At 38.2% G+C, this 13,205-nt stretch overlaps 1 protein-coding gene across 1 annotated transcript; it reads right to left on the reverse strand.

Annotated features, from left to right (window-relative positions):
* Positions 1 to 1,842: 1,842 nt before the first annotated feature.
* On the reverse strand, positions 1,843 to 12,431 carry LOC105921762 (extracellular calcium-sensing receptor-like). Its single transcript, XM_036128910.1, has 13 exons — positions 12,134 to 12,431; positions 11,489 to 11,783; positions 11,106 to 11,395; positions 10,666 to 10,958; positions 10,077 to 10,282; positions 9,743 to 9,964; positions 9,508 to 9,631; positions 9,300 to 9,399; positions 3,983 to 4,278; positions 3,439 to 3,611; positions 3,102 to 3,323; positions 2,888 to 3,011; positions 1,843 to 2,807 (listed from the first exon to the last, which is right to left on the reverse strand). Exons 1-13 carry the CDS (start codon positions 12,412 to 12,414, stop codon positions 1,909 to 1,911), a joined length of 3,525 nt encoding a protein of 1,174 aa, XP_035984803.1. The 5' UTR covers positions 12,415 to 12,431; the 3' UTR covers positions 1,843 to 1,908.
* Between the last annotated feature and the right edge of the window lie 774 nt (positions 12,432 to 13,205).

Genomic DNA, 13,205 nt, shown 5'->3' on the forward strand with positions numbered 1-13,205 from the left:
AGAAAACAGTCAGACAGTACAAAGGAAAATGGGTGCTCTAAAATAAACTTCTCAAAGGCATTGCAGAAATCATGGATGTCAACAAAGTTTATGTTGTGTGGGTCCCTTGATGCCTCTAATATCAATGTTGACCTGGGACCTTAAAGTCAGTATCTGACTCATACTGCTACATACCTGGGTGTAAGACTTGGAAAATATGGTAATTTTAACTTTGTTGAAATCTGTGGTCTGGTCCAGCTTTTTCAAATTGAGACAGCTGACAAAAGATTTTAATCCATGCTTTAATTAGAACTTAGTTTTAATTAGATTCCTGCACTGCACTTCACTCTAAGCTTAATAAACACTTGTGTAGCTTGACTGCAGCTGATCCAAACAACAAACAAAAAAGACCAAGTGGAAAAAGAGGGGACAGTAATAAAAGGGCTGGAGGGAATCCGTTGGGGAAGTTTCATATTTAAAAGGACGATACATTTTTTAAAAAAATAATATTTTTGAACTCAAAAAAACATGTGTTATGTGTCACTAGCGTAAGCATGAATAACTGAATGTCTGAGAGGAATCCTCATGCAGTTTGGCTGCAGCTCACTATGTTACCATCTGCGTCACCAGTTTCTCCCGTTTCCAAAATGAGCATTGGGTCAGAGTTGCCATCAGGACTGCATATTTTCTCGTCAAGTTTTTTTTTTTTTTTTTTTTTTTTCCCAATAGATCCAAAATTTTGTGTGCAAAGTGGCCACGCAAGCTTTATAAATGAGACCCCTGGTCTGCTCTGAAGGAGGTGCAAGTCAGCAGATGAAGCCAGTATGTCACGTGTTGGCCTACATTTTGAATTATGTGACATCATCATGTTCATAGGTGACAACAATGGAACGATGGTGGCACAAGAGTTAGGGAGTTTGTCCTGTAACTGGTGGGTTGCCGGTTTGATCCCCTCTGACTATCTGGAAGGTGAAGTAATCCCGACTCTGGAGAAGTGGCTGCAACAGATAAAGTAACATCAGACATCTCGGTCCAGAAAAGTGCAATTTTAGGAACACCTAACATCCTAAGAAGAACCCTCAAGCTCCCAGGCCTCTGGTAGAGGACTCGAGTTTGAGAAATGGAGAGCCACCCACCCTGCTCAGGAGTAGTTGAAATGACCATCTCTCTAGTTAGGATTTTGTAATCCAGGGGGTTAATGTCCATGCTTTTCACTACAGGTAAAAGTCAGATTTTTCATGGTTTACAATGGTGAAAGTTAATTGTGGGTGGTATTTAATTGTTCTATTTGTGACGGCCCTGCTGCGCGGTCCGGTGTGCTATGACTGTCAATTAACACTATCAATTAAGGTCCTCTAAGTGAGAGGCGCTTCCATTATGCGGCCACCTAGATGGTACTTAAGGAGTGCCGTTCCATTCAGGAGTTGGGAGTCCCCTGGTCGAAGCAAGCAAGCCAACCCCAACCAGTCCAGACCAGACCTGGTTTGGGGTCCGGACTTCCTGGTGTGGAGGGACCAGGCATGATCGCCCCATCCGAGCTGCCGTCCGATTCCGACGCCTAGACCAGTTTTGATTCTTTTAAATAAATGCCTTTTATAGGCTTAAAGCACTGCCTGTTTCTGTGTCCCCCAGTTTTTGTTGCAACCAGTCGAGCCGGGTCGTAACATATTACACATAAATGCAGATCATGTCTTTATTAAGTATGTCATAGCAGCCTTTCGTGATTTGTCACGGACATATAATTTGTTAAATAGGTGTAATTATTTTCCAATTTATAACTGTTGTAAAATAACTGAGCTAAAGACATTTGGTCCAAATATTTATTTAAACAGAAAATTCAGAAAGGTAAAGTACACCCAGTTTACAGTGACAAAGACACCATGGCTAAAATATTGTTGTTTTAATGTTGTGTAAGATAAAATAGAGTAATTAGTTTTTGTTCATTAAATATTTCTTTGTGTTTTTCTCTGGCTTGAGCAGGATGATGTAACACTTTGGAGCAAATATGCACAGTATCAGTCCAAAACTGGAAGCCAGAATGGCAAATATTTCCACTGCCACAGTAAATTTTCCAGGGGAACTGATATAAGCAGGTATGAAGGTGATCCAGACTGCACAAAATATCAACATACTGAAGGTTATCATCTTGGCTTCATTAAAATTATCAGGTAGTTTCCGAGCTAGAACAGCTAACGCAAAGCAAAAAACAGCCAGTAGGCCAATGTAGCCGAGCACAGCCCAGAAGCCAACAGCAGAGCCTAATGCACATTCCAGGATGATCTTCTCCTTGAAAGTGGTTAGATTTTTCACTGGAAAAGGAGGACTAACAACCAACCAAATAACACATATTACAACCTGAATAAATGTAAAACACACAACAGTCAGTCTTTGCTGTGGAGGACCAAACCATTTCATGGCATTACTACCTGGAAGAGTAGCTTTAAAGGCCATTAAAACAACTATAGTTTTACCAAGAACACAGGAGATGCAGAGTACAAAGGTGATGCCAAATGCTGTGTGCCGCAGCATGCAGGACCACTCAGAGGGTGCTCCGATGAAAGTCAACGAACATAAGAAACACAGAGTCAGAGAGAAAAGCAGCAGGAAGCTCAGTTCAGAGTTGTTGGCTCTGACAATTGGAGTTGTCCTGTGATAGAAGAAAACCACTGCTGTGATGATAGCCAGACAGGCCCCACTAACAGAGAATACTTCAAGAATGTTTCCTAGCACTTCATCAAAGGACAAAAACTCCACAGGTTTTGGGAAACAGGAATCTTTTTCTGCATTTGGCCAAAACTCTCTGGGGCATGGGATGCAATCAGGAGAATCTAAAGAATAGAATTAAAAGGGTTTTACTACTAAAGTATTTTGTAATAATTTAGCTTTATATTAAAACAACTGATTTTACCTGTCATATTACTGATCTCTCCTTCAGGACATGGTATACAATCATAGCAGCAGATTGGTTTTCCTTTCTGTAACACTTTGCGAGTCCCTGGTGGACAACTCTCTGAGCACACTGAAACTGGTACCTGAAATAGAGATGGAGGAAAAACTAAAGTTGAAAAACAAAATAATTCTGGAATGCCACTTTAATTTAGTTTAGTGGACCGTTGTCATACTTCTAAGACACCTTCCACCCAAGTTATGTTTCTGTTGATACGGAACCTCTGGCCTTCTGGCAGTGATGCATCATAGTACCCCACTGTTACTGGCTCAATAACTCCTCTCTCATTCTTTTGCCAGTTAACCAGTTCATAAAAAGCCACTGGATCTCCATTAGCATCAAATGACACATGATAGCCATTTTGGGTAAAGTTTACTTTTCTGAGCTCATTAAAAATCTGAGAATGTGATGCAAAGTAATACAAACGGAAAATAATTTGAAAAAGGTAAAAGCATTACATCAAATTAATATTTTACTTTAGCAAAGCAAAAACTGATAATCAGGTCCCAGACCTCATCTGAATCCAGCCTGATAGTTTTGTTAATAGCACTTTGAATAGCATGTGCTGTTGCATAAACAGCCTTGTACACCATGTTAGTAATTCTTAACTGAGACGTTTCCGTGTACGGGCTATCGAGTGTCTTCATGTCCTCATTTCCACTACACATTTTCTTTAGTGTGCCACCTAAAGATACACAAAAGAAGAAAATGGTAAAACTTGTTTCATTAGTGCCCTTTCATTCTTGTGCATGTTTCTATATAAACGAAGAATAATATTCTGCACATCTGTTAAACTTTTTTTTGGAAAATTAATGATATGATATATACCTTGAAAAATTGTTCACTCATTCAAAAATATGTTTAAGCTCAACTTATTACATCAGATCACATTCAAATAATTTCAGTGATGCAACCTATACCCTAAATACTATGCATTTTCTGACATAGAATGCCACATTTAACCAAAATGTTTACAAACATAGCAACAGAATTCTGTAAGGAGGACTCATATAATAAATTAGCAATAAAAAAAAGAAAAAAAAAGAAAAATGTCACCTTTTCTTAGGGTGCAGTTGAATGCATCCTCCCAGAACTCAGTTAGCACAAAGGAAGCATCTACTTCAGAAGGAGAGAGATTCAGAAGGAAATTTCTAAAGCCAGGGATGACGGATTGCTGAATAGCAACTCCGATAGCCCCTGCACAGAACGTGAAACGTAACATGTCTGTGTCAGTAAACCAGGCCTCGCTTCCAATCCACTGACGAGGTGGAGAAGGATTACGAGCCAGCTCTTCCAATAGGATTTTCATTTCTCCAATAGCTGCAAATGCCACAACAACTGTTGCTGTTGACCTGGGGGGACATTAAATGCATCATCTCAAACTAACATATTCTCCATTCATCAATCTTAATTAGTTATTATTATATACTTTTTAAATAACTTTTATAAGATTCTTTTTTTTTTTTTCTAATGGATATCAATACAAAGCATGCATTCGAGAGAAAAAGAAACCTCCGTATAACGTCAGCGACTCTTTGGATTTTACTGCGTGGGTTGGTCCGATAAAAGGCTTCAGAGTACTCCACACAGATCCCCTCTCTGAGTGCTACTTCAAGAAAAGCTGCCATGCCATTATTTCCATAATCTGAGTCTGACCGGACAGCACCTATCCAAGTCCAACCAAAGTGTTTCACCAGCTTGGCCAGCGCATCAGCTTGGTACTGGTCACTGGGAATTGTTCTGAAAAATGTTGGATACTGCTTCTTATCTGACAGGCAGGCACAAGTTGCGTAGTGGCTCACCTAAACAAATAATATAAATGCCAACAAAAAACATATAATAACTGAAATAGCAGAAGCTTATTTCATGTATCAAAAATTCTAAGAATTTACCTGGGGAATGTTAAAAGACCCAATAATCCGTGATATGCTGATAGATGGAGTTGAACCAGATTCACCCACTACAGCCTTCACCATGCCTGACTGAGAACAATTATAATCTCCATAAAACACAGGATCCTGGCCATTTGCTAGCTGAAATGATGCATGCACAGCCACTGGCACGGAAGCACACGAGTCGTGGATCTGATATCCAAGTTTGACACCTGGCAGGAGCTCTGTACTGTTATTTATCTCCTCAATGGCAAAGATCATTGCACGAGCAAAGCGTACTTCACGGGGGTCTATTCTGCACAAAAAATATATATATCAAAATATAAAGTTAGATCACAAATCACAACAAAGCTTAAGCACATACCCAAGGAAAGTTGTCTGGCCAATTGCATTCTAAGTCCCACAACACAATTAAGTACAACCTTAACACAATGCAAACATCATCAAATCGTGTACTTGAGCTACTTGCATTTCTTTTCCAAAGTAGTTTTTTATACTGCAAATGACAAATAAACTGAAGCTGAATCTAACAGAAAAAACAGAAAAAAGCCTAGCTTTAATGTCTTTATATATTTTTATACATAATTAAGTTGCCAAAAACTGATTTAAATGTACATGCAATATTTAAACCTGATTTAATTTTTTCTTATTTAAAAACATTTAAAGTATGTTATTTAGTGTCAGTCCACTTAAAAAAATTATTACAGCTAAGTTGTACATTTGAGAAATTTGCAGCATTTCAGTTCCCCCTTTTGTCAATTACTAACCTCCCTGAGCACCTTAGAGGCTCAGGCGCAGTAGTATAGTTATTCTCCTCTGTGTGCATGTTGTTGTGGATGGAGAAAACACCCCCAATAATGTAGTCCCCATCCATAGAGAATGCAGGTAAACGAGGAGTACCTTGCAGGCTACATTTTTTTGTCAGACCAGCTGACTTTATCTGAGCAAATATTGAGTTAACCTCAAACAGACGTGGAGCCAGAGTAAGAGCAATAAACAAAGCCAAGATCCCCATCCCTCAAGTGCAGGAAGGTGTGTTTCATCTTTTCTATATAGCTTCTTAACTCAGAGGAGGAGAGCAGAAAGGATGCTGTCACACGGTGTCCAGAGAACAAGTCTTTTAATTGGATAACTTTCGTTTGTTCACTGCCCTATGCACGTCCATTTTCCGCTTCTTTTCGTCTTTTTGCAACATTTCCCCTATAAACACTGGAAATCTCATACATTAAAATACATTTTTTTATACATCCCCTGCTGCTTTGGAAATCTTAGTTAAAATATTTGTTTTTAAATAATGTTGGCCTATTAGTATTTTGAGGTGCAATGCATTCTGAATATTTTTTTGAATAAAGATATCACTGGTGCTAAGAAATAATGGTACATTCTAATTTTCTATTATGTTACCTTTAAATATGTTTATGAATAAGGACTTTAGGACTTTAATTTCTTCATCTATTATTATCATCATGAAATACCAACTATAACCAGCTATTTAAATATTCTCTGTGCTCATTGTCCCTTTAGGATGTTAGAGGCTAAAGTGAAGCTTATTTTTTCAAGAGCGCTTTAAAAGAGATTTATGATGCAAAATCCACCTTTTTAGCCCTTAAATACATTTTGTTGTGTACTTGGAGTCTCTAGGAGTGCAGAAAAATAGAACGTAGTCTCTCCAGGTACTATATTTTTCAAGATATTAATTTTTCTCCGTTTTATATTATGATTGTTTAACTATTACTTCACAGTACCTGCTGCAGAACTGTTAATAAAGGTCATGGACTTTCATCTTACTTTTTAATTTATTTATTATTATTTTTGGACTTTCAGCTTAAAGGTGCATAGCCACATTATTTGACTTTTTTATCTATTTAGTCAGTAGCTCACTCTGGTTGTATACAAAGTTTTTATGAAAGATTATCACGACCTGCTGGCATATTAGTTGTTATTTTGGTGTTTTATACTTTGTTTTGCTCAGTTTGTTTGTGAATAAAGCCTTTCATGTTATTTACAATATTAATGGAAGTACGTACTGCACATGTGCAGCATGGGCTAAAACAAGGAAGAGACTAACGGCTATTAGCATCTCACAGCGAAACAATGAAAAATGGTTGAATATCTATTGAAGAAAGTGAAAAAATATATGATTCCAAGAGGGAAAAGACTGCAATGTCCCTGGGAATACAGTATGAATGTTGGTGTTCGCTGAAGCAGAAGCTAAACCTACTGAGGCTCATATGTGACTGCAGAGTTGATTAACATGAGTAAATGTTCTGATATGATGCTATTGAAGTTGTTATAGATTGTTGGTCTTCGATCACGCCTAGCTGCCGCTTTATTGTGAGGCATTGCAGAGTGTCAGGCTCGGTCCGGCATTATTTAGAATTGATTCATAAACTACGAATCTGGCATTATGACAGTTCTGCGTTACTGTGAGTAGATGTCGCCACGTCTGTTTATATTTGTTCATCTCACCCAAGAGGGGATTATTTTTTGGCAAAACACTATCAAGGAGGCTTAGTGCATATAACCTTATTTTATCATGATTAAAAAGTTTTTGGTCTTTTTTATAAGCATATTATGTGGCTATATACCTTTAACATTCTTGTATCTCTCAGAGCAATTTTGTAGTCCAAGCTAAAGGATGCCAAAGCTACAAGTGGCTAGGTAAACAGTTGTTCATTACACCATCCCCCAGCACCCTTCAAAAATGTCTGAACACGGTAAAACAAATGCAACACGGCCAAGTAACTGGAGTTGGTAGAGGCCTGCAAAGAGAGCAGCTTGCTGACCCACAGTGAGCCAATTGACATGGGCTGCAAGGTTGTTTTTAGATAAATAGATAGATGTAGATGTATACTTTATTGTCCCCATGGGGAAATTTGTTTTGGACATCGTACACCAAACAAAGCTGCTTCGACAATTAAATACACTACAAACAATAAAATATCACTGAACAGAATAAACAAATATTGCTCCATAAAAGCTGATCCAAAAAGAACACTGATACATTCACACATACTGTCCAGCACGGGAGCCAGCAAATCAGACCATCAGATAAGACCAGAGCATCAGAAGCATGACAAGATACTATAAGCCTTCTTTATTTAACAATATGATTGATGAAGGAACAATGAGTTTTTTAATCCGTTAGGCCTGCAAGCAGGAATTCTAAACCGTAAGTGTCTTAATGGTAGTGCGGCAGCACGTTTGGCCAATCTACTGAACTGTACTCCTGTTCCCTATCCCGTTTCCTCAGGTGGTTCCGAAATCACCGAAAAAATTGAGAGTTAATCAAATGTTTTCTGTTGTGGTCCTAAAGCTCTGGAATGACCTCCTTCTACACATACTGTAAGACAAGTTCTCTCTGTCAATTGTTTTCAAATCTCACTTGAAAGCACAGTTTTACTCTGTTATTGTGAAGCATTATGAGTCTGACATTGATGTATGTTTTGGATTAATCTTATTGTGCTAGGTTTGTGTTTTTTGGTTTTCAGTTGTTATTACATGTCATGTGTTTGACTGGATCTTCAGCACCACCATGCATTGTTTTCTTTTAGTGCTATATAAATAAATATGGCATACAACGGCAAGCTTAGAACGCATAATTACTTTTTTCAAAACGCCATAGCCTTTTTTTTTAGAAAAGTAAATGTTAGCTGTCAAAACAATTTCCTATGTGCTTTCATTAATTTCAGATATCTGAAAAGTTACTTTTGATTTTTGTTCATTAAATATTTCTTGGTGTTCTTTTCTGGCTGAAACAAAATTATAAAACATTTTGGAGCAAAGATACACAGTATCAGTCCAAAACTTGAGGCCAGAATGGCAAATATCTCCACAGCCACAGTAAATTTTCCAGGAGAGCTGACATATGCTGGGATGAAGGCAATCCAGACTGCACAGAATATCAACATGCTGAAAGTTATCATCTTGGCTTCATTGAAATTATCAGGTAGTTTCCGAGCCAGAACAGCTAACACAAAGCAAAGTACAGCCAGCAGGCCGATGTAGCCGAGCACAGACCAGAAGCCAACAGCAGAGCCTAATGCACATTCCAGGATGATCTTCTCCTTGTATGTGGTTAGATTTTTCACTGGGAAAGGAGGACTCACAATCAACCAAATAATACATATTACAACCTGAATAAATGTAAAAGATACCACAGTCATTCTTTGCTGTGGAGGACCAAACCATTTCATGGCATTGTTACCAGGAAGTGTAGCTTTGAATGCCATCAAAACCACTATAGTTTTCCCAAGAACACAGGAGATGCATAGAACAAAGGTGATGCCAAAAGCTGTGTGCCGCAGCATGCAGGACCACTCAGAAGGTGCTCCGATGAAAGTTAATGAGCATAAGAAACACAGAGTCAGTGAGAAGAGCAACAGGAAGCTCAGTTCAGAGTTGTTGGCTCTGACAATTGGAGTTGTCTTGTAATGAAAGAAAACTGCTGCTGTTGTAATGGTCAGACAGGCCCCACTTACAGAGAACGTAGCCAGGATAATTGACAGGATTTCGTCAAAAGAAAGAAACTCCACAGGTTTGGGGGAACAAGCATCTTTTTCTGCATTTGGCCAGAACTCTCTGGGGCACGGAAAGCAATCAGAAGAGTCTAAAATATGAATCAAAAACAACGAATAACTTACAAATATTTGATGATGCACAGCTGTATGAAAAATTGTTTGACGTTACCTGTCATATTGCTAATTTCCCCTTCAGGACATGGTATGCAATCATAGCAGCAGATGGGTTTTCCTTTCTGCAACACTTTACGAGTCCCTGAAGGACAACTCTTTGAGCATGATGAAACTGGTACCTGTATCACAAAATTAAGCATATTGACAAAACAAATGTGTTTTTAATGCAACACTAATGTAGAAATAAAGCAGAAGTTTATCTGTTTAATTGTTTTCTCTAGTCCCATTACTTGATTGCTACCATCCAACCAAGTTAGGTTCTGATTAATACGGAACTGCCGGCCCATTGGCAGTGATCCATCATAGTAACCCACTTTAACCAATTCAGTAACTCCGTTGTCAGTCTTCTGCCAGTTGACCAGTTCATAAAAAGCCACAGGATCACCATGAACATCAAATGACACATGGTAGCCATTTCTGGAAAAATTTACTTTCTTTAGCCTTGAAAAAACCTGTGAAGCAGCACAGCATAGAGGAAAATAGCAAATGTTTCTAAAATTGTTGACTTTAAACGCTTTATGAAAACAAGAATGAAGTTTAGAGTCTCTTGTTATTCAAACAGACCTGACTTGACTCCAGTTTGATGTGCTTATCACACATGATGGTTTCATTTGCTTCCCGGCAAACCACATTATTAATGGCATGTGCTATTGCATAAACAGCCTTGTACACCATGTTAGTTATTCTTAACTGAGATGTTTCAGTGTATGGGTTTGAGAGTTTTTTAATGTCTTCAGTTCCATCACACACTCTCATGTCTAGATCAGTATCTAAAGATAAGGAAATATACAACCTAATGTTATTTGTCAAAAAATGCAATACAAACTGTTTGTGGGGATCTTTAAAGGTTCAACAGAGTTTATTCTAAATAACAAAATTCCTGTGATTTTAAAAAGTTGCACGAATGCCTATACATACAAGAAAAACACATTAAATAATTGTTTAAAAAAAACTTTGGAGAGATGCAACAGAAGAACATTCTGATTTTTTAGAACCAAATATAATACATTCATGTTAGAATTTAATGAGACTGTATTTCTCATATATATTATGGGTTGCATGTGCCGACAAAGAAAAATTGGAAAAGAAACATCTTTTTCTGTATACATTTAATACATCTACCTTCAATGAAAATTTGAGAAAACTGTCTCACTTTTCAGCTTGCAGTTGAATGCATCCTCCCAGAACTCAGTCAGCACCGAGGACGCAGTTACTTGTGATGGAGAAAGATTCAGAAGGAAGTCTCTGAGACCAGGAATGACAGATTGTTGAATAGCAACTCCGATGGCCCCTGCACAGAAACGGAAGCTCATCAAGTGTGGGTCGGTAACCCAGGCCTCACTTCCAATCCACTGGCGAGGTGGAGGAGGGTCTTCAGCCAGCTCCTCTAAAAGAAACTTCATGTCCCCTGGAGCTGCAAATGCCACAACTACTGTTGATGTTGACCTGAAGAAAAATTATGTATTGCTTTAAAACAACATATAGCACATGTTTTCACAATTTCATAATGTAAATCAGTTATCTTTGATAGGACATTTTTCTAGTCTTCAGATACACATTGATACAAGGTACACAAGCAGGAGTGACATAAACCTCCGGATAACATCAGCAACTCTTTGGATTTTGCTGCGTGGGTTTGTCCGATAGAAAGATTCAGAGTACTCCACACATATTCCAGCTCTGAATGCCGCCTCAAGAAAAGATGCCATGCCGTTATTTCCATAATCTGAGTCTGACCGGATGGCACCTATCCAAGTCCAACCAAAGTGTTTCACTAGCTTGGCCAGCGCATCAGCTTGGTACTGGTCACTGGGAATTGTTCTGAAAAAAGTTGGATACTGCTTCTTATTTGACAGACAGGCACAAGTGGCATAGTGGCTCACCTAGAAAAAAAATAATGCAAATTAAGCTTGTTAACATTATTAAAGTAGCAGGCACATATTTTATTTGGCAGAAGGGTATTTGAAACTATACACCTGTGGAATATTGAAGGACCCAATAATGCGAGACATGCTAATAGATGGAGTGGATCCAGATTCACCAATAACAGCCATCACCGCACCAGACTGAGAACAGTCATTGTCTGTGTAAAACACAGGGTCATGGCCATTTGACAGCTGAAATGCCACATGCACAGTGACAGGCACAGAGGCGCAAGAGTCATGGATCTGATATCCCAGTTTGACACCTGGCAGCAGCTCCGTGTTATTATTTATTTCCTCAATGGCAAAGATCATTGCACGAGCAAAGCGTAGTTCACGTGGATCTATTCTGCACACAGAAAGTAAAAGTGTGCATTTTACATGTTAAAAAATGAGGTAATTTGACATTTTGCTACAAACCTATAATGAAAATAATCCTTGACAAATATAATACATATCAGTACAAATTTAAAATCAGGAACAATCTTTTCTTTTTTATCTTAAACCAAGCCCTAAGGTCTCATTCCTTCTTTGTAAGTTTATAAACAGTTTGTTTGAAATGATAAAATATAACTGTGTTTGAACTCTGAAAAATATGTGATAAATATTTATTCCATTAAAAAACATCACAGTGTCTCAACATTGAGAAAGAAATCTCAGCAATTCAGTTCAACATCATTTTCACCTCATCTCACTTACCTCCCTGAGCACCTTAGAGGCTCAGGAGCTGTTGTATAGTTATTATCTACCATGTGCATGTTGGCATGGATGGAGAAAACACCTCCAATGATGTAGTCCCCATACATTGAGAAGGCAGGTAAATAAGCAGTACCCTGAAGGCTACATTTTAAAGATGAAAGCCCAACAAAAACGCCAGCAGCGTTGCCAGCCTCTGTGAGACCAGCTGTTTTTTTCTGACTATAAATAGACCCATCCAAAGCAACAACTTTGCTAAACTCAAACAGACACAATGGCAACATCAGGCCAATAAACAAAGCTGAGCTACCCATCCCTTATGTTCATGCAAAAGTGTTTTATCTCTTCTTATATAGCTCTTCTGGTCTGTCAGAGGAGGGGATTAGAAGGAATTATGTGACAGTGAATTAAGATAAACTATTATAATTGGATGATGTTCATGGATGTATTTTTCTGGGTGTGTCTATCTTGTTTTTATTTATCTACCTTTTTATCTTCTCTCCAGAATAGAGAGAAAATAACAAAATATATCTCTCTTTTTACAGGCCAGAATTGTCTGATCATGATTCATTATGGGTTACCACTATGACAGAAAGATAAAACGATTGAACATGGATTTTGCTTTTGTACTATGCATCAAACACTGTATACTAGGTAAAAAACATACCTAACAAAATAAAAAAGAATACATGGATAATCACACTCACAATTGCATGCACATGCCGTGTTTTTTGACATTTGTGTGCTTTTTGCATAACTTCCCATTGCATTAAATGCACCAATCACTAAGCAACCACTTTGTTTGGGAAGTTAGTGCACTTTTTTAAGGGAACTTAAAGCAGTTTTTCCGAGCTGTTATTTGCTTTTAAAATTGATCAAAATAATGTGACATCTACTCTCATACTGATTTTATGAGGGACCTTTTGCAACATGCAGGGAATGTCAGGTCAGTCTGCGCAAAGCTGTCAGCTGGGTGATAGGACATGTGTCATGTCAGCAACAGGAGCTGTGAAAAGCAGCAAAAGAAGCGCCAGAGAAGGCAGGATTAGACATCTCTCTGAACAGAGTGCAGTGA

This window comes from Fundulus heteroclitus, unplaced genomic scaffold (assembly GCF_011125445.2).
Source record: "Fundulus heteroclitus isolate FHET01 unplaced genomic scaffold, MU-UCD_Fhet_4.1 scaffold_124, whole genome shotgun sequence".
Taxonomy (NCBI): Eukaryota; Metazoa; Chordata; class Actinopteri; order Cyprinodontiformes; family Fundulidae; genus Fundulus; species Fundulus heteroclitus.